Here is a 25,306-nt window from a genome sequence, read left to right as displayed (position 1 = left end):
TTATAACGCCACTGCCTGTCTGTAATAACATCAAGAAGTATCCAAGACTGGTATGAGAGTAACCGGGTGTTATTATATGGGCCATTTGCTTTTTAAACGGTTATTATTCCTCTCAGTGTTCAAGTGCATGTAAAAATGCCCATTCATAATTTTGCAATCCAGTTTGCTTCTAAGCTTCGTTAAAGGTGCCATGTCAGCTTCTCAGCGTCAGAAGTGGAATAGATGATCAATGTTGTGCCCTCACACTCGGGAACCATTGCACAGGCAGGAGACTCTTTTCATTCCTTGCTGCTTTCATTATTATCGTTGCAAATTATTTTCTTTTAAAATAAAACCTTCTGCTTTTCAGCGAAAGGGACCACAGTAGGCCAGCTCTTTGGATGGCAGAAATGAGCACAGCTCTGCTGAAGTCGCAGAGTTACACCAGTGGATGACAGGTCCCATTATCTTTCCAGCATTGTGTGTGCTGTGTGTTTCAGCTAAGAAAGCAGCAAAGCATCTGACAAATTCTTTTCCCCACTAAGTGTTAAAGGGAGCTGGATGTTGCTGTGTACTGAGATAGTCTAAAAACTACTAAAGATAACAAAAAGGAGTACACAAAAGTGCTCTCTCTCTCATGCATGCTCTGACCTGACTGCTTAAGGTCCCTTTCTAAATCCCTAATCTCTCTTGTTACATTCTCTGTATGCAAAGTCTAAACATGGGGTTGCCTTCCAAAATCCAGATGCAAACTTAAACCAGAGGGACCTGCAGAGACCTGAAGATGCTCACTGTATATCAGAGAAAAGCACCTTGCCCTTATTGAACAGCTTTGATAAACTTTCTTTTGGAACAAGAATCCCAAATCATAAAAGCCATCAACTGATTTTTTTTTTGGAAGGGTTTGTTTCAGACCCAAAAATGTTAAAGGACTATTGATGTGCAAGGAGTGCAACCCAGTGCTCACTAGAGCAGGCCCTGAGAGTGCTACAGATATCAAACCATTAATTATTTAGAGAGAGAAAAATAACTGAAGCAGCTGTTAATTATCCAGCATATTTGTATTTTCTGCCAAGAACACTCTTAGCGTGTTTTTTTAGTAGATAAAATTAGATAGACTGGATAATGCTAATACCAGCTCCCAGACCAGCGAGGGGGCAAAGCACGGACACGGGACCCTGATTCACAACACCTCGGCTTGGAATAGTTTCAAAACCACCGCTGATTTTGCCCGTGCTGTACTGAGGTCTCTCTGAGGCCTTGTGGGATTCACAGCCCTGCTCAAAAACGAGCATGTTTTCTTAGTGAGATATGCAGAAAACCTGGAAAGCTCAGGTATTCGGTGAACAATATTTGCCGATTTTATTTAGTCCGAAACAGTGACCAAATATAAACAGTTTCCTGATCCAGATCATTCACCAATTAAAAGAAGCAGTCTCCATTAGCACGAAATGCTAGTCATCGGCAATAACAGCAATTGGGCATTTCCTAGACCTACTGTCCGGTGGGAGCAACCCGTGGCCTGTAACGCTCGAGCAGAGATGACACGGGAAGACAGAAGACCAGATACCTGTCCGTCCTTCAGGGAAGACTGGGCTGCCGCCCAGCTCCCCTGGAGAACCCATTAATGATCCCAATGGAAAATGTAGAGAGGGGTTCCCAAGACTTTGATGGGTGCAGGTATCGCCTCGGCATCCCCCTGCTCGGGCTGCGTTTGTGACTGTGCCCCGTTCACCTTGACGCTGTGGATGCTTAGTGTGAGGAGACCTGATCCTTGAGAGAGGTGGGGGCTAAGTTAAGCAAATTAAACCTCCTCCCATGCAGGTTGCTGTCACACTAGCTTTATTATTATTTTGTATGAATTATCTTCCAGATTTGGCGCTGCGCATGGTGAGATCCTGTGGTTTCTTAGCAACCCTCCCTACCACCTCCACGCTCTCACACACGCTGGGGGCCATGCATTTCTTTTCTTATTTTGGACTCTTTCTGCAAAGATCAGATCCAAAAATAATGGTCTTGGGCCTTGCCTCACTGGCCCTTGTGAGTCACATTTGTGGGTTAAGGCCCAGAGGGCTTTCGTGGCAGATGAACCAAAGTATGTTCCTCCCTGTCTCTGTGCCTACCAGACAGCTCACCAGGGGACAAGCTGCTTGCGTGGGTCTGAGATGACACAGAGGACCCTGCTAGCTTTAAAATGAGACTGAGGAAACTTGCCCTTGAGAAAGAAAGTGCTTGAAGTGCTAGGACTCTGATCCCAAAGGCAGTGCGGTCCTATGAGGCAGCGGGGCCTTGCATGCACGCGTCCAAAAACCGGTGCATGGTGCCAATGACCCAGTTGGTCTAGAAGGGGCCAAGTCTGCTGCGTGAGGCTCTGCCATCTCGTCAGGGTGACCCACAGGATGGGCAGAATGGAGGGGGTGTCGCTGGCTTGGGGAGGTCAGTAAGCATGGAGGGAGTCGACAGAGGATGAGTTTAGATAAGGGTCTAATGCTGCACCAGCATAACGAGGCCATGAGCCTGCCAAGAGGCCTGCCTTGAACTCTTTGCCTTCCAGTGACCCTCTTGCAGCTGCTAGAAAGGCTCCTTGTCTGCATTAGAGGCTACTTGGGCGTGCGTCCACCCCGCTTGGGTCTTGCACAGACCCCTAAGACAGGGCCTTTGCTTTTCCTGACTGCCTGTGGGTCCATCAAGGCACTCAAAGGCTCAAAGTTGGGTTTGGGGGGTTTTTATATGAATCTGGGACAGTGAGGAGCAATCTGGAAGCGTCCCAGGGGCAGAGACTAGTGCTACCCAGATAGGCGCAATGATTAGCCCTGGCTCACGTGGGTCTTGTGGTGCGGGGAGAGGCTGGCCATGCGACTTCTTCACCCTCTGGGCTCTGCTTTGAGCTTCAGGGTTGACTGGGCTCAAGAGATCAAATGAAATGGCCCGGTTTTGCCTGTTTCCACACAACTGCACAGCGGTCACTCTCGGTTATCTCAAACCACCACATCTTGCTCAAGCTTAAGGCATGTAGGACAGAGGAGGGATTTAAGCAGTGCAAAGGCCCCATGCTTTGGCCCAGAGGCAGTTGTCAGCAAATGCACATCCACACGCAAGCACATCCGTTCTCAGGAAAGCCATTTGTGGAGGTACCACGGCAGTCACTGGTGGACCCATGGAGCCTATTTCCCTGCCTCACTCATGTGAAGGCAACTTAGGTTTAAATCTCTCAACCATGTTTTAAGAGTTTTTAAATAACATCTGTTCCAAACTCCTAAAGCCACTGGGCTTAATTATTTAGTTTGCTAGTGGCCCTGTTTCAGGGAAGGAGAAAGAACAGATTCTTGGAGAGGAACCGTCCCCAGTCTGCGTGGAGCAGAGCTATTAATATTTGATCTCCTGCTAGCCCGGAGGCAATGGAGAATAATGTTCATTGCAAGAGCCTAAGACGGATTCTGCTTTCACAAATAACTGAATTGATACTGAATTGATCGAGTGACTGGAGATGCTGGTGGAACCTTTTGTGCCGTATCTGAGCGGGAACCGTAGGATGCTTGTACTTCCTTCAGCAAAGGAACGGACATTTTGTGAAGTGCAGAAAAGAAGTCAATCCTTTCTGATGGTCTTGGAGGCCGAAGCAATGAACTTGGCCCCTCCTGAAAGAAGGAAACATGCAGGCAGGGACAGAGTTTGAACTGAATGGTAAAATGTCATTAAATTGAGCAAGCCGGTGGGGTAACGCAGCAAGGCAGACCAATCTGTGATGGCGACGCAGCACAATGTAATGACCGGCCCATGATCAGATGCAAAGACTCAGCAGCTGCAAGCCAAGTCTCAGTGTGCCGGTCTCTTCTGTAGGAGCACGGCTCTATTGCATTGCTGAGGTACAGGTATCCGCGGTCTCCCAGGCACTCAGCCTCTTCTGCACATCACAACCCACTCAGATTTGGTCCAGAGAAGCTGCAAGTAGGGTCGAGAGCTCTGTTTGAGTGTTGAGTTTGCTCATCAGCTGCTCTCCGGGATCCCTGGCTTCCCTCACCTTCCTGAGACCTTTGCAGATTTCAGCACCATTCAGAGCTGGGTAGCCATCATGTCTGCAGGCATTAGAGCCATCAATCAAAGAGCTGGACAAGCACACTCAGGAAAGGGGCCTCGTTGTCATTTTTTTAATGCACGAATGGTGCGTGGTGCTTCGTTGTGAAGTATCCTGTTGCCAGCGAGGTTTGCCAGTGACCGCTCTGGACCCAAAGTGCTGTATACAGTGACATGGTTCCACTTAGCTTAAAAAAGCACGGGTTTCTGAAGTGCCCCTTCCCCCAGACTCTGTTCCTTGTGAGCTATGGTTCCTAGCTTCACATCTTCCTCTCCCAGTCAAAACTCACTCATACAAACACTTAACAGATGCCCTTTCTTGCCCAAGTGCAGCGGGGCTGGGCCTGATGATCTGCAAGGTCCCTTCCAACCCCTAATCACAGCTAGGTGAACCCGCAGCGCCAAATACCACCGTTCACTCCCATTTGGGTTCCATAACTGCAGTTTCAGTGGCGATGATGGGGCTTGAACTGCTGTATGTACCCACTCAGGGTTTCTTTAATTCTTTTGAGCCCTGTTACCACGTGGCAGCAGTGATCAGTCTGGCCCCGAAGCGCTGGAGAGAGATGCTCCTTACTTCCGACCAGTTCCATGCGTTTTTGCAATGGTTCTTCCAAGATTTCCTGCATCTGTAGAGCTAAACCGCTTTACGATGCAGTTCCCCGTGCCCTCCCAGACCGATGTACACCTTCCTACAAGCTGCCCTAAGAACACTTTGGTACAGTCAAAGTCAACAGGAGCTCTGCCATTGACTGCAATGGAGTCAGGAGTTCACACATTGACTTGGAGCCTGACTGCTGAAAGCGGGTGCAGGAGATGGTGCTGGGTACCAACCCTCTCAAAGTCAGGCCAAGTTAAGGAGCATCAAGCCAGGTGCCCTAAATCACTTCTAGAGATTTTTTAAAACTCCCTAGTCTCTTGTCTTCTCCCTGAAGTTACAAAACAGCAGCCAGCACGTCTTGGCTTGGGAAACCGTGGGTACACAAATTAAAGTTCTTAAGGTTAAGCAAATCTTTCAAAAGCAGAGCACTCGAGTCACTCATGCGTGTAGAGTAATACCGTTTCTAGACTCATTAGGCCCTCTAGACCCAATGCAGATATTTACCTCTTGGCTTTGCTCTTTCTACAGCGTGTGTCCATTAACTACCTCTCATTAGAAAAGAAAACCAGGAGGGCTGTGTTATTTAAAAGATTATGCAGCATTTTAAAACACAGCTCAAAGTAATGATATTTTTATACTGGTAACTGGTTTGTGCATTTACCTTTAATGAAGTTTAGGTAATACAAACAGAACTATTAAAGGTTAAAAAAAAATTTTTTTTAAAGGCAGTCAACACTTAGACAGAGAAGCAGGTCGCATCTGAATAGACAAATTAGACTTGAAAGTTGTTTTGACGGCAGACAGCGGCTAACTGTGGTTTCTGAGGCTAACGTTAGTTGATATTGCTTTTTCTGTAATTTAGTTCAGTCCTCAGACTAGAAGGAATGAGGTCTGCAGATAAGAAATGGCCAGGCAGAAAGAACTAATTATAGGAATCCAAACATTAGGTAACTAGATTTTTCCCCCCTCTCCTTGAATTGCTTATTTGTTGCTGCAGAGAGGTTTCTGGCCGTCTACCCAGGAGGGGATATTTTTTTTTCCCCTTGGACAAAAAAATATTTTTAATTGCCTTATAATGACAGCTAATAAACATTCCCTGCCACCAGAAGAGGGGAGAAGGTATGAACAAGGCGGCCTGTACTTTTTTGAAGATGCACAATCAGTGTCCAATTATTAAATCAATCGCTTGGCCTGCCAGCTAGCAGGTGGGGCATAATGAGCTGCCCTATTGACAATCCTTGCCCCTTCCATGTCCTATTACTAATAATTTGTATTAGTAATAGTAGTATTATATTTCCTTAGACCAACACGGCTACAACCTACATCCTCTTAAAAAGAAAAAAGAGGTGTATGTACAGTGGAAGCTAGGGTCTATACAATAGTGGCCAGCACTTCTAGGGAAATGAAAACTGGAAGATTGTGGGCTCAGCTGCTCGGCGGGTCAGTGGGTGGGAAACTGGCTGCATGGTAGGACCCAGAGGTTTCTCATGAATGGATCCGCGTCGTCCTGGCGAGAAGTGGCCGGTGGTGTCCCTCAGGGGTCTGTGCTTGGACCGGTGCTTTTCAACATCTTTATCAACGATTTAGACGGGGGAGTGAAAAGCTCACTGGCCAAGTTTGCGGACGACACCAAGTGATGGGGCAGTGTGGTCACATCAGAAGATGGGTTGCAGATACGTGCGGACCTGGACAGGCTCGAGAGCTGGGCAGACCAGAACCAGATGAAGTTCAATACTTCCAAATGTAATGTGCTCCATCTGGAAGTGAACAACCCCCAACATACATGCAGGGTCGGTGGTGACAGCTTGACTTGCACCATGGCCGAAAGGGACCTAGGGGTAACGCCTGACCATCGCATATACATGAGCGGTCAGTGTGAGGCAGTGGTCAGCAGGGCAAACAACATGGTAGTGTGCATCAACAGACGCATCTCGTGTAAAACTAAGCAAGTTTTATACTCCCACTACGCTCGGCACTGGTGAGCCCGCAGCTGGAGTACTGCGTCCAGTTCTGGGCGCCACACTTCAATAAGGACACAGAAAACTTGAGAGGGTCTAGAACAGAGCCACCCAATACGATCAGGAACTTGCAAGGCAAGCCATACGAGGAAAGGCTGAGGGACCTGGGCCTCTTCAGCCTAAAGAAGAGAAGGTTGAGAGGGGACTTGATAGCAGCTTACCGCTATACCAGAGGAGTGCATCAGGAGCTTGGTGAACAACTGTTCACTAGGGCACCCCCAAGGAAGACCACGACCAGTGGACACAAACTCCTGGAAGGTCACTTCAGGCTTAATACCAGGAAAAACTCCTTCACAGCTAGGGTGTCCAGACTGTGGAATAAACTCCCTCCAGAGGTGGTGCAGTCACCTACCCTGGAGGTTTTCAAGAGGAGACTGGACAGTCACCTCACTGGGGTCACCTAACCCCAGTTGTTTTCCTGCCTAGAGCGGGGGGGCTGGGCCCGATGATCTGCGAGGTCCCTTCCAGCCCCTAACGTCTATGAATCTATGAACCCCTAGTAATTTGTATGGCAGCAGCACTTTTGGTCCTTAGCCAGGTCAGAGCGTCCTCCAGAGTGAATGTCAGCTTTTGCCCTAACGTGAGGCACAGCAGGGGCATTAAACACATAAATAAGCAGGACAGAAGGAGCATAGACCAGCTGCATGTAGCTATGACTGAAGTCCCCCTCTAGCCTTGGCACCTATAACCTGTGGAGTCTGCAAAGCCACGTACCACGGACCAGGAACATATGGCAGCCTTCAGCTCGGCACCCCCCAGGAAGCACCTAGGTCACTTTTGAATGCAGCCCACTAGCACCCCTTTCCAGGGGAAGGTCATTAATAGGGTATAGGAAGACAGCTCCAGGAAGGACCTGAGCTCTCAAGTTTTTAACCTGAGTCATTCGAGGTGTGGGTCAGGGCTGGAGGTGGGACAGGGCTGGCTGTGCCTCCGTCTAACCAGGCGGTGACCTTTCCGGTCCCATGCACTCTGGTTTCCCAGGTCCCTGGGAAGCAAGCGTGGCACGGGCTGCTCGGTGCATGGAAGTAACACAGCACAAACCCATTTCCCTTGTCTTCACAGAAAGCCCGGCTGGCAAGGATCCGCGTGGCCAAGACGGGCAGCTCCAACGCATACCTTCACAGCAAACGCAACGGCCTCCTGAACGAAGCCCTGGAGCTGACGGTACGTGCCAGGACAATGTGTTTTGAAAAGGTCTCTCCTTCCAATTCAACCCTGGTTTTGTCCTCACCCTCCCACCGCTGTGTAATTGCTTGTTATTCAACGTGGCAGCTTCACATGAGCTGTGCTGTGCTGTAATTATGCTATAATTTACTGTATATGCTACGTGTAGAGACAGCTAGGAGTCAGCTGCACAATAGAAGAAGAGTTTGGTTCTCAGGTTTTTTCTCGAGCTAGGGAAGAGTCCAACCTGCTAACACCGACAGGATGGCATGGGCATTAATGACCCAGACCCTCAGCTGGTATGAACCAGCAGAGCTGCCCACCCCTCAGGCTCATGTCACCGGCACAGGGAGGCAGTAGGAGCCCCATTCCCCTTCGTGGGCACGGGGCCCATCACAGCCTTTATTTGCCAGTGGCTCCCTTGGTTTCGGCTGCCAATGGAAAAGCACACGCTGTACTGACATGCCATGCAGCCTTCAGAAACGGAATAAAAAGCCCTTAATAAGAGCTCTTGCGATGATACAGCAGGAAGCAGCTTCCAAACTCCCCCGACTATACAGGCATTTTTTCACTCCTCCTCCATGGCCAGCTCTTGGATTTCATTGCTTGTTGTGCAATGTTGCCGATTTCTCCCAAAGCCCCAGCTGCTGGAGCCATGTGAATACACTGGAGTCTCATCTTTCATTGACACATCAAATGAAAGAGTGTCTAAGCCCTCCTAGTTGTGGAGGGAAAAATGGATTTGCAAGCCTGTCTTGCAGTTCAGAGAAGCTGACATTGGCAGTGCCGTTTCCCGGTAGCTGTATCACCAGAGGTGGAGCTTGTGCATGGGACAAGCCAGATGTGTCACCCCCATGAGATCAAGGGGGTACTTCAGGGTTATTAGCCCTGAAATTATTACAGGTTTTTCTTAACCATCTGCAGGAGAGAAGGAGCTTCAGACTGGGTCCAGCAGGAGAAGAGAATCCATCCCAGCTCCTGCTCCAAGCCGCTTGGTGGCGGTTTTATTTTTAATAGAAAGGCATCTGGAGGCTAATATTAGCTATTCATGAGAAGGGAAAGTTTTAAGTGTGTCAGATTGCTCAGCAGAAGCAGTGGAAATGAGAGAAGGTTATTACATTAAGCCTGATCAAGACCAGAGCAGGTATTAACACATCTCATGGATTTCATTTCAAATAAATCAGTCCCCGGTGCGTGCGGGGAGCCAGGGCTAAGACACAGACTGCCTAATTGAGCCGCAACAGCCTCCTCACGCTCTGGTCCTGCATCTTCACTCGGGTCTAATGCTGCAAACACCTGCTGCTGTGCCTAGCGGTCTTTCAGGAGGAAGCCCAGGGCTGCCAGCAGGTGCCGGCAGGCGTGCAGCCGTCGTTGCTGCAGTTCTGGCCCTGCCCAGTGGATAGCTGCATCAGCAAAGGGGAAATAACTGCCTTGGGATTTGGCCCCTATGTTCACATGTTGCTTCCTAGGGCTTGATTCAACTCCAATGGGAGTTCAGTGATGGACAGGTCTGCAATACAGGAAGTGGCCCACCCTTTAAGCTAGAGAGCATCTCCCATGCTGCTGTCTAGCCCCGTATTCTTCACGTAGCTCCACTGATTGCAAGGGGTGACTGGAGAAGTAAAGGTGCTGCTCAAGGTGAATGAGAGGTGTAACCAGTGTCTTGGTTGCTGTGATGCCTTTGCAAAGTGCTCTAACAAACAGGTACGTTGTGCAGGACACTAGCTTGGAAAGCAAGAGATATGGACTTGGTTCCTGGCTCTGCTGCTGACTTCCCTGTGCCTCTGTTTCCCCCTCCTCCAAAACAAAAATAAGGACCGTTGCCAAATCTGTCCGCTGCTTCAAGGTTCAAGTGGCATGAGCAGCACAAGCAAAGCTCAGATCCAAAGGCTCCTTTTCCAAAATTTGACATAATCCCCAATCCAGCAGGATGGTGATGCATTGGCCAGGCCCATCTCACCTCTCCACCATGCCCACTCCTGTCACAGGTCATTTCCTCTCTTGCCCTGCAAAGGTCTCCAGCTCCTGGTGCACCTAATCCCAGCCTCCAACCCCACCCCATTGGTTGCACTTTATTTTTTTTTAAGCCTGTACAGTAAGGAGAGGCTGCAAGGGAGGCAGAAATGAGCCCTTGAAAGAAGGTGCAGAATTATTGGGACGCGGCTCTGGTGTCTGGGCGCCAGCTTAGCCGAGTTGATCAGATTCTGCTACTTCCCCACACAGCAACACGTAAAGTTATACAGTGCATTTAAATCATGCCCTGGGTTTTGTGGAGCTTTAAAATTCTGCTTTTCCAAAGCATCAGGGTAGCTCAGCATGGATGCACCGCTCCCACCTGATTAAACAGCCTGTCATCCCAACACGAATCTCCTCGCCTCTCTTGTTGACCAAACCACTCTGCCAAGAGTGTGCACAGCAGGGCGCCCATGGCTTAGATGCCAAGGCCCAGAACATGTTTGGGCAAGAGCAATGTTTGCCTGCTGGGCTGCTTTTATGGCATTAGCCCCAAAACGGTGGGGAGCGGGGTTGTTTTTTTCCTGACGTCACGGCTCCTACAGAGCCCACGAGAACAGTTAAACTGTGTCTGAAGAGGCTCCAGAGACTTTGCTTTCCCATTAATCTGGATTATTGTTATTGATGTAAATGACAGTAAGAACTAGAGGTGCTAAATGAGACTAGAGCCCTGCAGCACTGGCGTGCAGCCAGGAAATCCCCCGCCCTGAAAGCCTGACAAAATGAACAGCCCTAACTGCGACAGGGGGGATCGTTGTCTGCCTTCAATAGGTCGTACAGGGAGGCAGCGGCGGAGAGGAAGAGACTTGCCCCCGGTCATACAAGGAGGCAGTAGTAGAGGCAGGAACTGAGCTCTCACCTGCAGTTTGACCTGGGCCCAGTGCTCAAACTGCAAAGCAGAGGAGGGACTTCCCTTCTTTGGACCACAATGGGGTTTTTTAGTACTGCGCACAGCACTTTGTTGGGCTCCAGGGCCCTGGCCCTACCTCTTTCAATCCCATTGCAATCGATGAGACTACTCAGAAGAGCGCCTTGGGCCCGAGTGACCATGAAAGAACCACACGGTACCGATCTAACATTACTAAAGCGAGGCAGAGACCCCAAAGCCATTCTCCATTAGCTGTTGCATGAGATAACGTTTCAATGCCGAAATACCGAACACACCCAGGACCCACAGCATCATAGCTGTGCTTGGGTGTTATATCCTATTCCGGTGCCCCAAACTTGCACTAGCAGTAATGAGACTGTCCTATGCACATCCAGCAACAAAAGAGCCACGGGAGGGGTTTGTTGCCCAGCGGTGATTCCAAGCACGATTACTCAGTCATCCTCGTTAGCGCCCATCAAGGAATTTTCACTGTTGTTACTCTGAAATCAATACATAATCGTTTTATAAATGCCCGGCAAGGCAAGCCAAACCAGCACAGAAGTCCTGGGCCCATGTAGTCACTGTCTGGGGTTTTGAGGTGCTGTCCAGAGCAAAAACGACCCAAATGGAGAACAGTCGTGGGAAAGAGCACTGGGTCTCTTGATGGGTTAACGAGAGACGCTTTCCCTTCAGCGCAAGGAAGGTTGGTAGCATGGAAAGGGCCCCAAGGAAGCTGGACTTGTCTCCTTTCGTGGGAGGGACCCAGTGCAGTATTGTCGACATCAGACATGCCCAAAGGCTGAAAAGCATCTCCCTGCTGGTGCCAGCACAGGACGTATCAGCCTTCCTCTGCTATCGCACTTCACAGAGCCCCTCTGGGATGAAACGGTGGAGGTTGTGGGCTTGGAGAACACAGATTTGAGACCTGGCTCTTGGCACTCACAGACGTGATGCAAGGCAGGCTCCCCGACATGGGAAGAGTGCAGACAGCCTCCGCACCAACCCTCTCCGTCCCGGCTCACTTCATTTGCTGAAGCACTAAGGGGGTAGAAGCAGAAACGGCCCCTGGAGCTCCTCAAAGTCATGGTTGCTGGATGTAACCTCTAGTGCCAGGGGTTTTTTTGGTCTTTCTCAAGCCTCTCCAGTGCTGTGCCAGAGCACAAACAGGATGGCAGCTGGTATCCTTCTTGCCAAGCCCTTGCAGGACTCCAGAACACATGGCAAATACTCCCCTGGGCTTGTCCTCCCTGCAAGATTATTCTTCTAATGAAGACAGATTGCATTTGCCTGGAGCAATGCAGGTGTCACGAGAGCAGTCCCAACTGAGAGGCACCCTGGACCGAAGAGCAGCCCTGGGGCCAAGCATTTGTCTGGCATCTGTGCTCACCCTATCCATGGGCATCCACGGCTGCAGCTGCTGTTGTCTGCGATTGCACCACTCTCCTTTTTGTTTTCCAGGGGGTTTTTTTGCACGTGGAGATGTTCCAAATCTGTGCACAGTGCCTGTTTCCAAATTGCTGAGCTGGAGGAACAACAGGAGGAAGGAAGATAAGGAGTCAGACCCTCAACACTGTTCTGGTCCTGATAACACCCTTCCCTTGATCTGCCTTTCCACAAGTTTCAAGTCTGCCCTCAAGATGGGGGGGATTAATCGGTGGTGCCAAAGCGTAACGCATTCTCCCCTGGAGCCTGTAAACAGCTTAGGTCTTCTGCCAGAGCCAGCAAAGCCTTGTCTCCTTTGCTTTCAAATGCCATTCGTCTTCGTTCCAGAGCGAAGTGTGTGGGGCCCCGATAAGTAGGACCCAGCCCCTGTCTAACTTGAGCTTGCATCCTCAGTAATAGGTTGGCATGGGCAGAGGACAGCTGCCAAACTGCTAGAGCATAATTCCAGTGGGTACCAGCAAGGCTAACATCTGCCTTGCTTATTGCTGCTCTCAGAGATGTTGGTGTGAAGCTATTTTTTCTCCCTGTCTCCTAAATCTCTGATCCATACAGCATGTAGGACTCCAACAAGTTGGAGACAGCTGTTGTTGTCTGGGCAATCTGCTCCCTTCCTGCGCTTAGGGCTGTCTTTTCACTGGCTGCTAGGCATGGGCCCATCTCCGGGACTTCCAGAAATGCTGGCTATTCTGCAATGCCCACCTTTGCAGCTTGGCACCCTGGCTAGAGTCACCAGCTTTTAATTTGCATCTGGCAGCTTTAGCCCATGCAACAAAGCCAGGGCAGAGGGAAAAATGGTCACCCTTCCCCACCAAAGTCCAGTGACGGCATTTGCAGGATCTTTTTGAGCAGGTCTTCTCTCGAGACCATTTCAAGGATTTCTGGTTTGCACCAGCTTCAGAGCCGGACAAAATGAGAGAGAGAGGGGTCAGCCCAGATCACTCCTTTCACACAAAGCTAACCTTCCTCCCTGATTCAGTCAACCACCTGAGTACCTGTGCAGGGAGAAGCAGCATAGGTTGCCCCCTTGTCACAGAGTCCCATGTCTCACCCACCCTTTCATGGTTTTTTTCCCTCCAACCTGAACAGTTGTTGGCTGTTGTAAGTGGATGGTTAACATGCATGTCCCTGATTGTACAGCCAGGTCTGATTGCTGTAAAAGTCATGCAGCTCTCTGTGCAAAGTCTTTCTGGATGAATGTAACAAACCTCCAGGTCAATTATGTTCAGCCTTTATGCTACAAAACACTCCTGGCTCTCTGAGAGACTAACATTGCTCAAAGCTATTGGTTGCAATGCCCTGTTCCTTTCTTGTGTTAAGTGAGCTTTGGCCTGATGCCTCTGTAGTTGCTTTAGCACATAAGGTGTCCTCCACAGGAGGTGTTCAGATGCAGACCTCATCTCAGTGTCTGCTTTTCCTCTCTCCGTCAGTGAGGAGAGAGTCAGCCAGAAAACTCTGCAGGACTCTTCATGTGGTAGCTCACTTGTGCCATCAGTAATAAGGGAAGCCAGTGCTGAATTTTGCACCAGTTTTGAAAATACCTTCTGGAAACCTCCTAATACAAACAGCTCTCAAGGCAACAAAGAGGAGCTCCCCTTGCCTAGGAATTGTTTCAGCATATCCATTTATTAACTCTGTATAGCCAAGCCAATCCTAAGGATGCTACAAAATACCTTTGCTCTAATATCAGGAGCATCCATTTTAGAGAGAAACACTGAGACATCCCAGAACAATTCTAGCTATGACAAATCCCCATTGTTAGGGTATTAAAGAAGCTAGCCTGGGCCCGTTGGTAATGAGCTGAATGCAGCACAGCTGGATTTGAGCCCTCTAGCAAGCAGAAGGAAACCACCTGGGAAATGCCTGCATTAAGGTGCTCCTTTCCCCACTTCACTCCCTCCCTGTTTCCTTCCCTGTTGCTACGTGCCTTGCAAGGGTGCATGCTACATGTGCCAACTTTTGTCTTTCAGTCAGGCATCCAGAACTGTAACCTCTGCCAGACATCTCCTGCTGAGAGAGCACTTGTGGGGCCACGTTCAAACACCTAATTGCCATTTTAATGCGTCTAATTGTCTTAGAAAAGTCTAAACACTGAATGCACATGAAGATTAATGAGTGTGATCATAGAAAACGTGCCGTGAAATTGGGGTGAAGTTCAGGGTCAGGCAGCCTGAATAAAAAATCCTTAGCAATGTCATTTGGAAAACGGCAACCTGGAAGAGAGGAAGTGAAAAATAACCTTGGTTTTGGAACATCAGAGAAATTGGTCCTAACTAGCTCCTTCTCCTCCCATTCTTGAGGTGTGACTTCAAAACCAAGGCTGCAGGATGAATGCTGCAATTTGAGGTATGAGGAGGCAGACCGACCAAAAGAGTAGTCAAAGCTTATGCACCCAGTGAATCTACAGAGCTCAATATTAGAATATGCCTATTGTAACTCTTCTCTTGTCTACCCCATGTTTAATCTTTGGGATTTTTCATGCGATTCAGTCCAGCAACAGGTATTTACCATGTCAAGCAGGCAGCTAAAAAGAACCTAGTAACTTGCAAGGCCTTCCTTTCCTAATGGTCAGGGGTGTAAGCATCTCCTGCATGGTTGTCTAATGATGAACTTGTCCTGATGCTATACTATGCTACTGACTGCTTGAATTGGATAGAAGGGCAGCAAAAGGGGAGACTGGCAGTTTTCAGGGGTGCCCAATGCCAAGCACAAAGGTGGTTTGATCTTACAAATGCTTGAGGAACTATGGCAAGAGAAGCAAAGATAGCAAAGTGAAGGTAACATGGTCCAGCAAGCTGAGCAGAAAATAAGGAGGGAAGAACTTCAGAGCCCTGCTCTGGCTTCCCTCATCTGCTGGGCACACTTGCCACAGCTGTTTTAAGGAGCTGAGCTCCCTGCAAGGGCTGGCTGACAAAGATGCACTGTGCTGCAGCTTCCCCCCCACCCCCATCTGCACTGAACTTCAGCTATTTCCAGAGTCTTGAAGCCCTCATCACAAAGCCATGGTCTGAAAGGATCCTGCAGCAGCCTGACACCTTCCACCCATACTGGAGCTGGGAGAAAACTGGTAATGGAGAGCTTTGCAGACAATATGGCTACTGCCAAGGAATTGCTGCTTTGAGAAGCCCACAAGCTGAGCAATTAGAGAAAAACATAGCAAAGTTGAGCAAAATACCCTTTATCCTGCTTGCTGGTTTCCTTAAAAGCTTCCCCATGAAGACAGAGAGCTCATCCACATTTCTAAGGCTTGCTCAGTCTATTTTCCCTTCACTGCAATTCCTCTTTATGTGTATGCTAGCATGCCTAAGAACCCCAGTTGCAGCTTGAGCCCTTAGGAGTTTCTACCCTGTTTCAAACAGATCATCCCACCTCCACTGCATCAACCCCTTTTAAAGGGTTTGAGTCTAAGGGCTTTCAGCTGTGCCTAATTTCTCCCCAGTTGACAGTCTCTCAACCAGCTCCAAACCAGCTCCAACCCCCCTGGCTGAGATTTTAAACCCCTCAGTTCTTCTGCTGCAAGCTCTTTGAGCCAGGGACCCCACTGGCACTCTTTGTGCAACACCTAGCACTCGTATCTGGGCTCCTATTCACTATTGTAGTGCAATTTATTGTTGTTATAACTGTAAGCATGGGGCAAATGTCAGGTCCCACTCAGGTCATGTTGCCAGGCATCTCTCTCCTGCCCCCAAAGCCAAGAAGGTTACCTGTTTTTCCCCATGAAAGCTGGGATCCTCCCCTGACTCCAGAAATTGGGCCTTTATGAAAAACATCAAGACTCATAATAAACTTGTGCAAACTGGCAACAGTGACATTGCTACCTTTCCCTGGCTTCCAACCCTGGAAAAGCTGAGACTGTTGTCCACACAGTGTGCTCCTGGTTTAATGCCTGATTTTTTTTGTCTTTCTCTGGTTGTTTAGGGATCTACTGATGATGAGCAGCATATAAGCAAATCCACCTCTCTGATTGAAAGCCAACATCACCACCTGCTGCACTGCCTGGAAAAAACAACTGTAAGTAGAAACCAGATCCTTTCTGAATCTGATTCTATTCCTTGCTCCTGGGTCCAGGATTCATTCAGAAAGGACATGGGTACAGTACAGTGCTCCGGCGCATACCCACACAAATTCCCAGCAGGCTTAAAAAAAAATGTCAATGGAGTGATGGGTCCTGTAGCTCAGATGTCTCCCCAGCTGGAAGAAACTCACTTGCATTTTCATCAACGGCTCCAGAAATAACCATATGCAAAGTGCTGAAAAAAGGAATTCTGCAGGAAAAAAGACCAAAAGGGCCATTGCCCCTTGCTCTGGTGCTTGTATACAGCAGGTTGATGCCAATGAAAACTGTTGTCAGTCAGGGTAGATAGTATTCCCCCACCACTGCAAATCACAAGCCATTGTGCAGGGCATAGGGGACTCATTGCCTATGCTCCAGCAAGCTTAATCTATTCCCGCAGCGGAGCAGAGAAGCTGCCTGTAATGAACAGAGGAGACAGATTAAGCTTCTGACCCAGGGCTGAACTCAAGTTTGTCCTTGGCGCCACTGGCAGTTAAGCCGTGTCTGTCACAGGATCATCTGCATTCACTGCTTTCACTCACTGCTGATGACAGATAGTTTTGCTGCCATGGATGAAAGCTGCTGTCTGCAAGCTCCAAGCCACACCTGTTCTCTGTTGCAAGCGAATGGGAGAAAACAGCTCTTGGGCCATTTAGCTGGAGTCCACGCATCTAGGCCCAGTTACAGAAGGAGGCAGCTTGCCATGGACTCCACTGCAGTGCCATTTCCATCTGCACTGTGCCTGTTGCTGGCCTGAGACCCCAGCAAGTGTTTTCTGTAATTATTCAGGGAATTCTGCCTCCAGAATCATTGGGAAAAATGAAAACAAATCATCCATCTCCCGCATTCATGTCTTTGGTAATAATGAAACAGTATCTCGATTGCACACCTGGGCCCATTTGAGAATGGCTTTAACAGGTTAAACCTTGGAGCAATGTATACCCTCCTTTATTTTCATCTCTCACCTCACATTCTCTGGCTTCTGACCCCCTCACACTTCCTTTTCAGTAAATCAACCTGTTTTAGCTTGGATCCTGTTAGAATAACACCACTTAAGTTTCAGAGAAACGTGGGAAGACGACAACTGATTAAATCCTTTTAGCACCTAACTATCACAGATCCTGGACTGTATCATGCTGAATGATGAAGCTAACCATTCTCGTGCTGATGCAATGATTCTTCTTATATCAATGAGTCTTGGTTTTGTTATATAAGATGCAGCTTGCTTTCATTTCTACTACTTCTGTATGTTACATTACAAGCAGGTATTTTGCAATCTGACTCTTCAACAGTTTAGAATTCTGCGCTTCCCCTACAACCTTTACATGGTTTATTAGGCATATTTGTCTTACACAGAACATGATTATTGCTATTGCCGCAAATTTGTCTAGCAATATACAGGAGATAAGAAAGACAAGGTCTATTACCAGTGACCCAGATCCTGCAAAGAGAGATGCAGTTTCTTAACTTTACAAGCTGCAAGCAGACTCGCTCTTCAGTGTCTGTTACACCAATATAATGTGGGTGTTAAGGGCATCACTGATTATAAGAACTGTTATACTCTACATAACTCACTGGAGATCATGTGGGATATCAGTGGCAAAGGAAGGCCGAAAACCTGGGTCTTTTGGGTTTAAAGGTAGTAGCTATTCCACTGGACCATGCTTTCTTCCTTAAAGGGACACTGAAGTCAATGGGACTATTCACAGGCTGTTGAATTGAGCACATGCATAAATCATTACATGACCTGGGACTACAAACTTCAGCCCAGATTGCAATAGCCATATTCACATGGAGATGTGGAGTTTTCTCCACAACTAGACCCACAGCCTTCTTTAGGAATAGGTCTCTTATAAATCCTATTCCATGTGAGTCTAGCTCTGAGGATCTCAGATAATTGGATGAAGATGATACCAGCAAGAGGAAGAGGTTCTTTTTAATCTTATTCTAATCCTTTTCCTGGATGGCACCAGTGTAGAGTAGGGGATGCAGAAGGGCTACTGTACCCAGTGGAAGCACTGAGAGTCCCAAGATGTTAGAGGTGACCAGCCCCTACGCTTGCACTTAGATGTTGCCATCACATGTTGAAAAGTGTCGCCAAATGTTTGTTTCTCAATGAAAAAATGTTGTTGATATATTTGAATTTTGCTGTAAATTGAAAAAAGATCCCTGAAAATATGGACTTTATTTTTCCCCACATTTTTTCAGCTAGTTTTTATCATGACAATGTCAAACCACCAGGAGACCATCAATATAAAATGATCAAGAATTACTGTCTCTCATCCAGAACTGATCACATTATGAAAATAACGATTAAAAAAAAACAATATAGGTGATGAATGGTTGCAAAAAACACGAATAATTCTGCAGGGCAAAAAACTATGGAGAACTGTTGAAATCATGCAAATGTGTAATAGCAAAGACATTGTTTGCTAGCTGGTTCCTTCCCGAATGAAATCTTGCCGGTATCATTTAAACACATCTACCTCTGGTGGAAATACAATAGCATTTCAAAGTTTTTAGAGGGTTGCTTCTTTTATGGTTCTCTACAGCGCTGTTCAGCATTAAGTGGCTGTTCAGTTCTCAAACCTGAATGCTGCTGACCTGTAGCATCAACATCTTCCACAAAGAGCCTGTCATTCAAGAAGTCAAAGGCAGCGTGTTTAGATTATGATTCTCAAATCATCAATCAAACCAGCTCAATCAGTGTTTGCGCTCAAATGCCTTTCGCTTGTCCCGTACACCCAATCTAATATGCAAAAAAATTCAAATCACAGCAACGGATTCATAAACGCGGAAGAGTCATTTTGCAGTGATACGAAGTTGCAGATGGAATGAGGAATGATCCATGTGCCACGGGTACAAACATGTTTCAAGGGGCAATTCACCTTTCCTTAAACTTGGTGGAGGGGGTATTATAAAGTGCATTTGTTCTTTACGTGCTATCTCCAGCTGTTGTAAGAATTAAATCCTACAGGCACGGCCCACAAATCTGGTGCACTGGAAGACGAAGTAGCCCCGTGGTGCTTCCAGCAACCATAACAAAGAATACTTTGTCATATTAACTCAACATTTTTTCTACTCCTTTCCTGACTCCAGATGCAAGCATGGACATCCGTAGCCAATGCTTCTCTGGCTGCTGCTAATTTGATTTACATCCTTCAGCCGAAACCTTCCTTCTCAATGCCCAAAACACCATCTAAAAAACAGGCACTTGCATAAATTTGATCCAGTAACAATGCAATACCAATTTGGTGAATCAGTGAGAACTGACTGTATCTTTTGTTTCCTGACTTGACAAACCAGAAAGGAAGACAAAATCCTCCTTAAAAAAACCCAAACGCTTAATGCCCCCCCCCCCCCCAAAAAAACCCCACACACCAAATTTCGCTCAACCCCCCCCCCCCCCCCAAAAAAAACCCCAAAGCCAAATCTAAACAAAAAAAAAATCCCCCAAACAACAGCTGCAAATTGCCTTGCACTTCCTCAGTGGTTTTGGTAAAGGAAAGGCCCAATTGCCCGTTCAAACTTGGGTGCCAGGAGGAATGCTGAGATCGAATGGATGGAATGCCGGAATGGAGAATCAATCATGTTTTTATCTTTTGTTGGCATGTTGTCCTGTAGGGATTGTCCTATCTTGTGGATGATCCCCTGTTATCTGTACGAACTTCCACCATCAAGGTATTTCCTTTTTAATTCAATCTGTTTCCTACGATCTCTGTGCCATGTCTGGAGTGCTTGTTTCCTTCCCTGTTACTGGTCCTGTTCTCGGGAGTTAGTGCACGTGGTTCTGTTTTGCTCTCCGGTGCTTTTGTTTTGCTGTACGACGTGGTATCTGTTCCCATGAACACTGATGGCTGCTTTCTCTCCAGTTGGGTTTGTTTCCTTTTTCCCCCCCTCCTTTCCGGTTCTGACAGGGAATGGCTAGATTGGTATCTCAGGTCTCCGTGAGCGTGCGTATCTGTGCCTAGGGGTATATGCTGGGGCTCTTCTTTTCACCGTTCCTTGCTCCTTCCAACAAGAGGCTCTAAAGTTTTCCGCTGAGCTTTGCATTTTTAGGTTGCCCTCTGTCATCATTTGCCTCGCCCGTGTCCTTCCCCCGGGGCAGCTTTAACCTTGACACACTTACTGTGGCCCATACAGCTTGGTCGCAGTCTACGCTGCCAAGCTTTGCACTACAAAACCCTGCTGGCAAAACTCTCAGCACGTCCACACCCCAAGCTTTTTGGCAGCTTCCCCCCACCCCTGCCCACCTTTCTGCCCTCAGAGCTACTCCACGTCTTCTGAGTGGAGTCCGGCTCCTGCTACACCTGGTGCCTAGCAGGAGGCCCATGTAGACACTCCCGCAGCACTGCTGCTGGCTCCCACGGTCCCTGCAGCAGCTGGTGCTATCCCATGGCACGCTCCGCTCCTGCAGCTGGGTACGTACGCGCTCCGGCAGCTGGGTGGTGACATTTGATGGCTGGGGCCAGAAGACCCAGTGCTGTGGTGGGCTCGTACAGACAAGCCCCCAGCTTCCATCCCAGTGACGGCTGGAACCGTAGGTATGTGCTGCATTGAAGGACTGGTTTCACCCGCACGTCGTCGCTGCAAACAGAGGGGTGACTGGCCCTCCGGGCAGCCTCACCGGCAGCAGCGCCAACCCCAAACGAGGGAAGCAAAGATCCCGATTCCCAGCTTCTCCCATGTTCCAATCAAGTGGCATCAGAGCCTGCCCTGAAGCCACAACAGCTGAGTGAAAGGACAAACAGGGTCAATAGACATCCCATGACGGGATGTATAGCTATCATGCCCACATCATCACCCCGGCTCCTCTCCTAGCTACGCAGTTGTGGTGCAGCGAGCACACGCTCCCGGTTGCAGCAAGCGCTGGGGAGGGGGAGTCATCTCCTTGCCCACTGCTGTTTGCACTTGTCAATCTGGAGACGCGTGGCACAGACCTTTTGAGGCAGAGAGCTCTGTGCGCGTGCCAGAGCTGCCTCGTCGCACCACAGTAGTGAAGGGCACGCTTGCGAGCCAGTGGCCTTTGTTGTAGCCGCTGCTGAGTGACACCGCTGTCCTTTTCCCTGCCAGAACCACGAGTTCATAGATGAGCAGCTGTTTGAGCAGAACTGCATGGACAGCTCCATGCAGAACTACCCGTCCACCCGCAGCCCCTCCTTGTCGAGTCAGCAGGGTCTGACCACGTCCTGCTGCTCGCGCCGCAACAAGAAGACCACGCACCTCCCCAACTCCAGTGTGCCAGCCACTCGCTTACGGAGCATGCAAGAGCTCAGCACCATCCACATCCAGTGCAGCGAACAGCCATCGCTTACAACCAGGTACAGTAAGTAGGCTCTTGCTGCTAACTATTGCATGCCCATGCACTGAAGAGAGTCCTACCAGGGCTCAAGGCTTCTCAGCTGCGACCATCCCAGTGAGGTGACTCCTACCTGGTCTGTAACTCTTGGCCTGGAGGCAGCTGGCTCCATGCTGGGAGGGAGGTGACTCCCAGTAGAGACCCACTGGCTCAGTCTGAAGTTGGTGACACCCAGATGTGACTACGCTCATGCAGGGCCATGCCTATGGCCTGAAAGGCACATAGCCCAGCTGAGCACAGCTCTTTATTTGGTTATCCAGAGGGAGGCAGCTCTCAGCTGAGACTGGCTTAGCCCAGCTCCTATTAGCTAGGACACAGCTGTGGACTCAGGCATGAGCCAAGCAAGACGGCATCGGTCCCAGGCAATCTGTGTGTGTTGTGTAACATGCAGCCCCTTATTCACATCTCACCTCCATACTGACTATGCCTGCCAGGGACCGGATTGCATCCATCTCCATTGCCAGGAGCCAACCAAGTTATAAAAGAGAAAAAAGAGCCACAAGTAAAGCGGATTTTCAAACTGTTCTTGTTGGGCTCATCCCAAGTGCTGCTGGTTGCACAGGCAAAGCAGCACCCATCCTCCAAGAGATGGTTTCCAATTGACTCTGTTTCAGCCTAATTTAGTCCGGAGGCAGCTCATCACCCCTGTTTCCTTGGCAACATCCAATGAACTTCTGAACTCTCCTCTCTACGCCTAGGAAAACTTCCTGCATATTGGGCAGCTCTGGGAAAGGGTGAGGGGACAAAGAGTTGGGTTTAAAGCATTAAAAGTGCCCTTCCCACCCACACCAAAAGCATCTGGGAACTATTTGCCTATAGCTGAAATGCAGCTGCTTCTGTGGCAGAGAGGATGCAGCGTACGGTGCCAGTGACACTAGCCAGCAGAGCATCCAAGGGAAGAACAGGGTCTCACGCTGGAATGAGAAAGCCAAGATAATCAGTCTCCATGAGACGAGGCTGCCCTTCTTGCAGAAAAGACTGGAGCTGGAGCCTGGGCAGCCTCCCTGCTGCTGCTGCTGCAACCTGGGATTGAAATGTGTCATGAATACGGTCGCCTCCGCGCTGGCTAGAGAGCCCAAGGAGCGTGCCCCACTCTGCCCATTTCTGTGGGTGCTAAACTAGATGCCAGCGATGATCTTCTAAATGGCAGCACCAGTAGCGAATTCCCTGCTTGCCCAAGCATGTCAAGGAGGGAAGGGAAGCAGAGCAGGAAGATCTGCGCCATCGCTGCTGCGTGGCCCCTCCTTTGGGGCTGGCCTTTCACAATGCATGGCCAACTTGCAGAGGTGCAGGAGCATGAGCTCGGTTCCCCTGAAGTAGGATTTGGCTGTAAGTGTTGGAAGCCTGCCTTACACTCTCCAGCCAAGGCTGCTGATTCTGCTTTGTGCAGCTGTCCGGAGGGAGCCAGAGGGCCACCAAGCTGCTGCCACAGGGCAAGACCGTCCGTCACGCTCCATGGACTGCAGTTACGACAGCAACCGAGTCCTGTGGCCAGCACGCAGCATCCGAGCAGCCTCTGGGGCTGCTGCTTCCCGAACTCCCAGATGCAGAGGATATCTTGTGACATTGCTAGGAGGCTGCAGAGGTCAGGACAGCTCCTCCTGGCGATAATGACAGCAGTGCCTGTCCAACAGGGAGCCTTTTATCTTTTAAAAGCACAAGCTTGTCTTTGAAGCAGGCGGGTTGGGCTGGTAATAGCGGACTCAGGCAGCTATAGAGAGGCATGGAAATCAGAGCTATCGCTTTCCCTAGGTAATTAATTATGGGACATAACCGAGGCATCTCTACTCAGAATGCTCCTCGCCACCAGATCTCCACCACTGCTGCAGGGGCAACAAAATAGAAAAGCTGAAAGAAAGGCAGGTTTGAGAAGAGAAACCAAAGTGCCATGAAGCCTGGATCTGCTCTCAGCCAGACCCAGCTGTGCCACAGAGACGGAGCCCTCGCCTGGGGCCTGACCCTCCTCGCACGCACATCAGGCTCCCACAAGTTGACCCTAATGCATCCAGCACCGCTGCAGCAGTGAAACCAGCCCAGGAGCAGAGCCAGGTGCAAAAACAAGCCGGGAAGTACTCGTGCAGCCAAAAACATTGGGCCAGGCATAAACAGGCTTTGCTTCACTGTGGCCGATGGGCTTGCACTGCTTTTCCTCAGCCCTGGACGTTTTCTGCACCGGGGTCTACAGAGGCAAAAGGTCCCTTGTTGCTGCAAAGGGAATCCCAGCCCTCTCCTCTCTCCCTGCTGAGTTTCTGCCTGATTTTTAATCATTGCAGCGGCTGCAGAGGGAACCATCCTCAGCTGCCAGGCCCCGGGGGGCTTTCACTTAAGAAGCTGCAGGGAACATCTCTCCCTGAATTTCACAGCCTCCCACCAGCAACATCCTTGACGTGGCGCTGTCCATCGGCTCTGCTGCAGAAGCCACTCAGTTGTCCGTGGTCATGAACCGCTGCAGGCAAGCATCAGTCCCTGTTGTCAGAGGCCCACAGGGACCTGCACTGAGATGGGGTGTCATACCAACCCTGCCAGGCCTACAGCACCCAGTGCATTAACAGGGGGGTAGGACACATGCACACACACAGCCAAGGCAGCGTCTGCTCCCCACAGCCTGAAACAAGCACTTGAAGGTAACAGAAGGCCCCAGTGCAGGACAACCCCACCCTGTCCTCCTCCTAACATCAAGCCTCTCTTTGAACAGGGCTCTGGGACCATCCCCGGGCCCCAGAGCCACTGCAGTGCGTCATGGTACCTTGCATGGAAACAAACCAGAAGGATTTTAGTAAGGGGGGTGGGAAGGGATGACTGCACAGGTGCCATGTGAATAGGGGCGCAGGCACGGACCTGTGGCAGGAATCACTGCCAGCATCAGTGGTGCAGAGGGGCAGCCCCTGGGGGAAGCCTCAGCCTGGCCAGGGAGAGTTAAGAGGCCGTGGTGTTAATCAGGGTTAAGCGCCCTTAACTCAGAGGTCTTATGCCCCCCAGGGGTGCAGCTGCTGTTCCTGCCCTCCTCCAGTCTCTTTAAAAACATCCACTTTGTCTTCTAGTCGTTCCAGTCTCAATATGAAATCAGACGACGGGCTGAGACCGAACTGCAAAGCCTCCCAGATCACGACAGCCATCATCAGTATCCCCACCCCGCCAGTGCTGACGCCCGAAGGGGAGAGCAGGCCTCCGCCTGGCAGCCCCAGCCATGCCACGAACATTTCCACCGCAAGCAGCAACATAGTCAAGGTCTCTGCCTTGTAAGACGGTGTCACGCGAAGAAACTGGCTGGACCCCCGGCGTCCCTCCCCCTCCACACCTCCACGCTCCTTCCTTGCTGCAATTTGTGCCTGGATGGACCAACCTGACATTTCGTCATAGAATTAGCGATGGAGACCTAACAAGGCAGCTTTCTTCAAACTCGCATTCATGCCATGGACTGACGAGGAGAGGGAGGAAGAGACAGGTGGGAGGAAGGGGCTGTGTGCGTGCGTGCGGGTCGAGAGCCTTGTTCCAGGATGCGGAGCAGAAAATTGCTTCTGGGGGCTGGAGAAGGAGAACCGTCATGGCAACAAGAAAGTCAATAAAAGAAACAGAAATATAACACTGTGGATCTCAGCACCTTTTTAAAGGTTTTTAATGGATAATATTTATTCATGAGGAAATGACTGAAAAGGTGAAAAAAAAAAACAATGGATTTTGTGATTTTTTTTTTTCTTCATGGAGCAGAACCTTTAATCAACCAAAATTACACATT

At 49.4% G+C, this 25,306-nt stretch overlaps 1 protein-coding gene across 2 annotated transcripts in view; it reads left to right on the top strand.

Annotated features, from left to right (window-relative positions):
• The window catches only part of KCND3 (potassium voltage-gated channel subfamily D member 3), a 189,571-nt gene extending 164,271 nt beyond the window's left edge, over nt 1-25,300 (top strand). The window contains exons 3-7 of one of the 2 annotated variants that reach the window (XM_006035847.2): nt 7,735-7,836; nt 16,076-16,168; nt 19,836-19,892; nt 21,285-21,532; nt 24,612-25,300. In XM_006035847.2, the coding sequence (XP_006035909.1) occupies nt 7,735-7,836; nt 16,076-16,168; nt 19,836-19,892; nt 21,285-21,532; nt 24,612-24,813 (702 nt within the window). In that variant the 3' untranslated portion in view covers nt 24,814-25,300. The remainder of the gene's footprint in view (nt 1-7,734; nt 7,837-16,075; nt 16,169-19,835; nt 19,893-21,284; nt 21,533-24,611) is intronic. The other variant, XM_006035848.2, reaches the window with a different exon arrangement.
• The last annotated feature ends 6 nt before the right edge of the window (nt 25,301-25,306 follow it).

The sequence above is a fragment of the Alligator sinensis genome, unplaced genomic scaffold (assembly GCF_000455745.1).
Source record: "Alligator sinensis unplaced genomic scaffold, ASM45574v1 scaffold589_1, whole genome shotgun sequence".
In the NCBI taxonomy this organism is placed as follows: Eukaryota; Metazoa; Chordata; order Crocodylia; family Alligatoridae; genus Alligator; species Alligator sinensis.
Note: the sequence above shows the minus strand (reverse complement) of the source record. Positions and strands in the feature narration are given on the sequence as shown.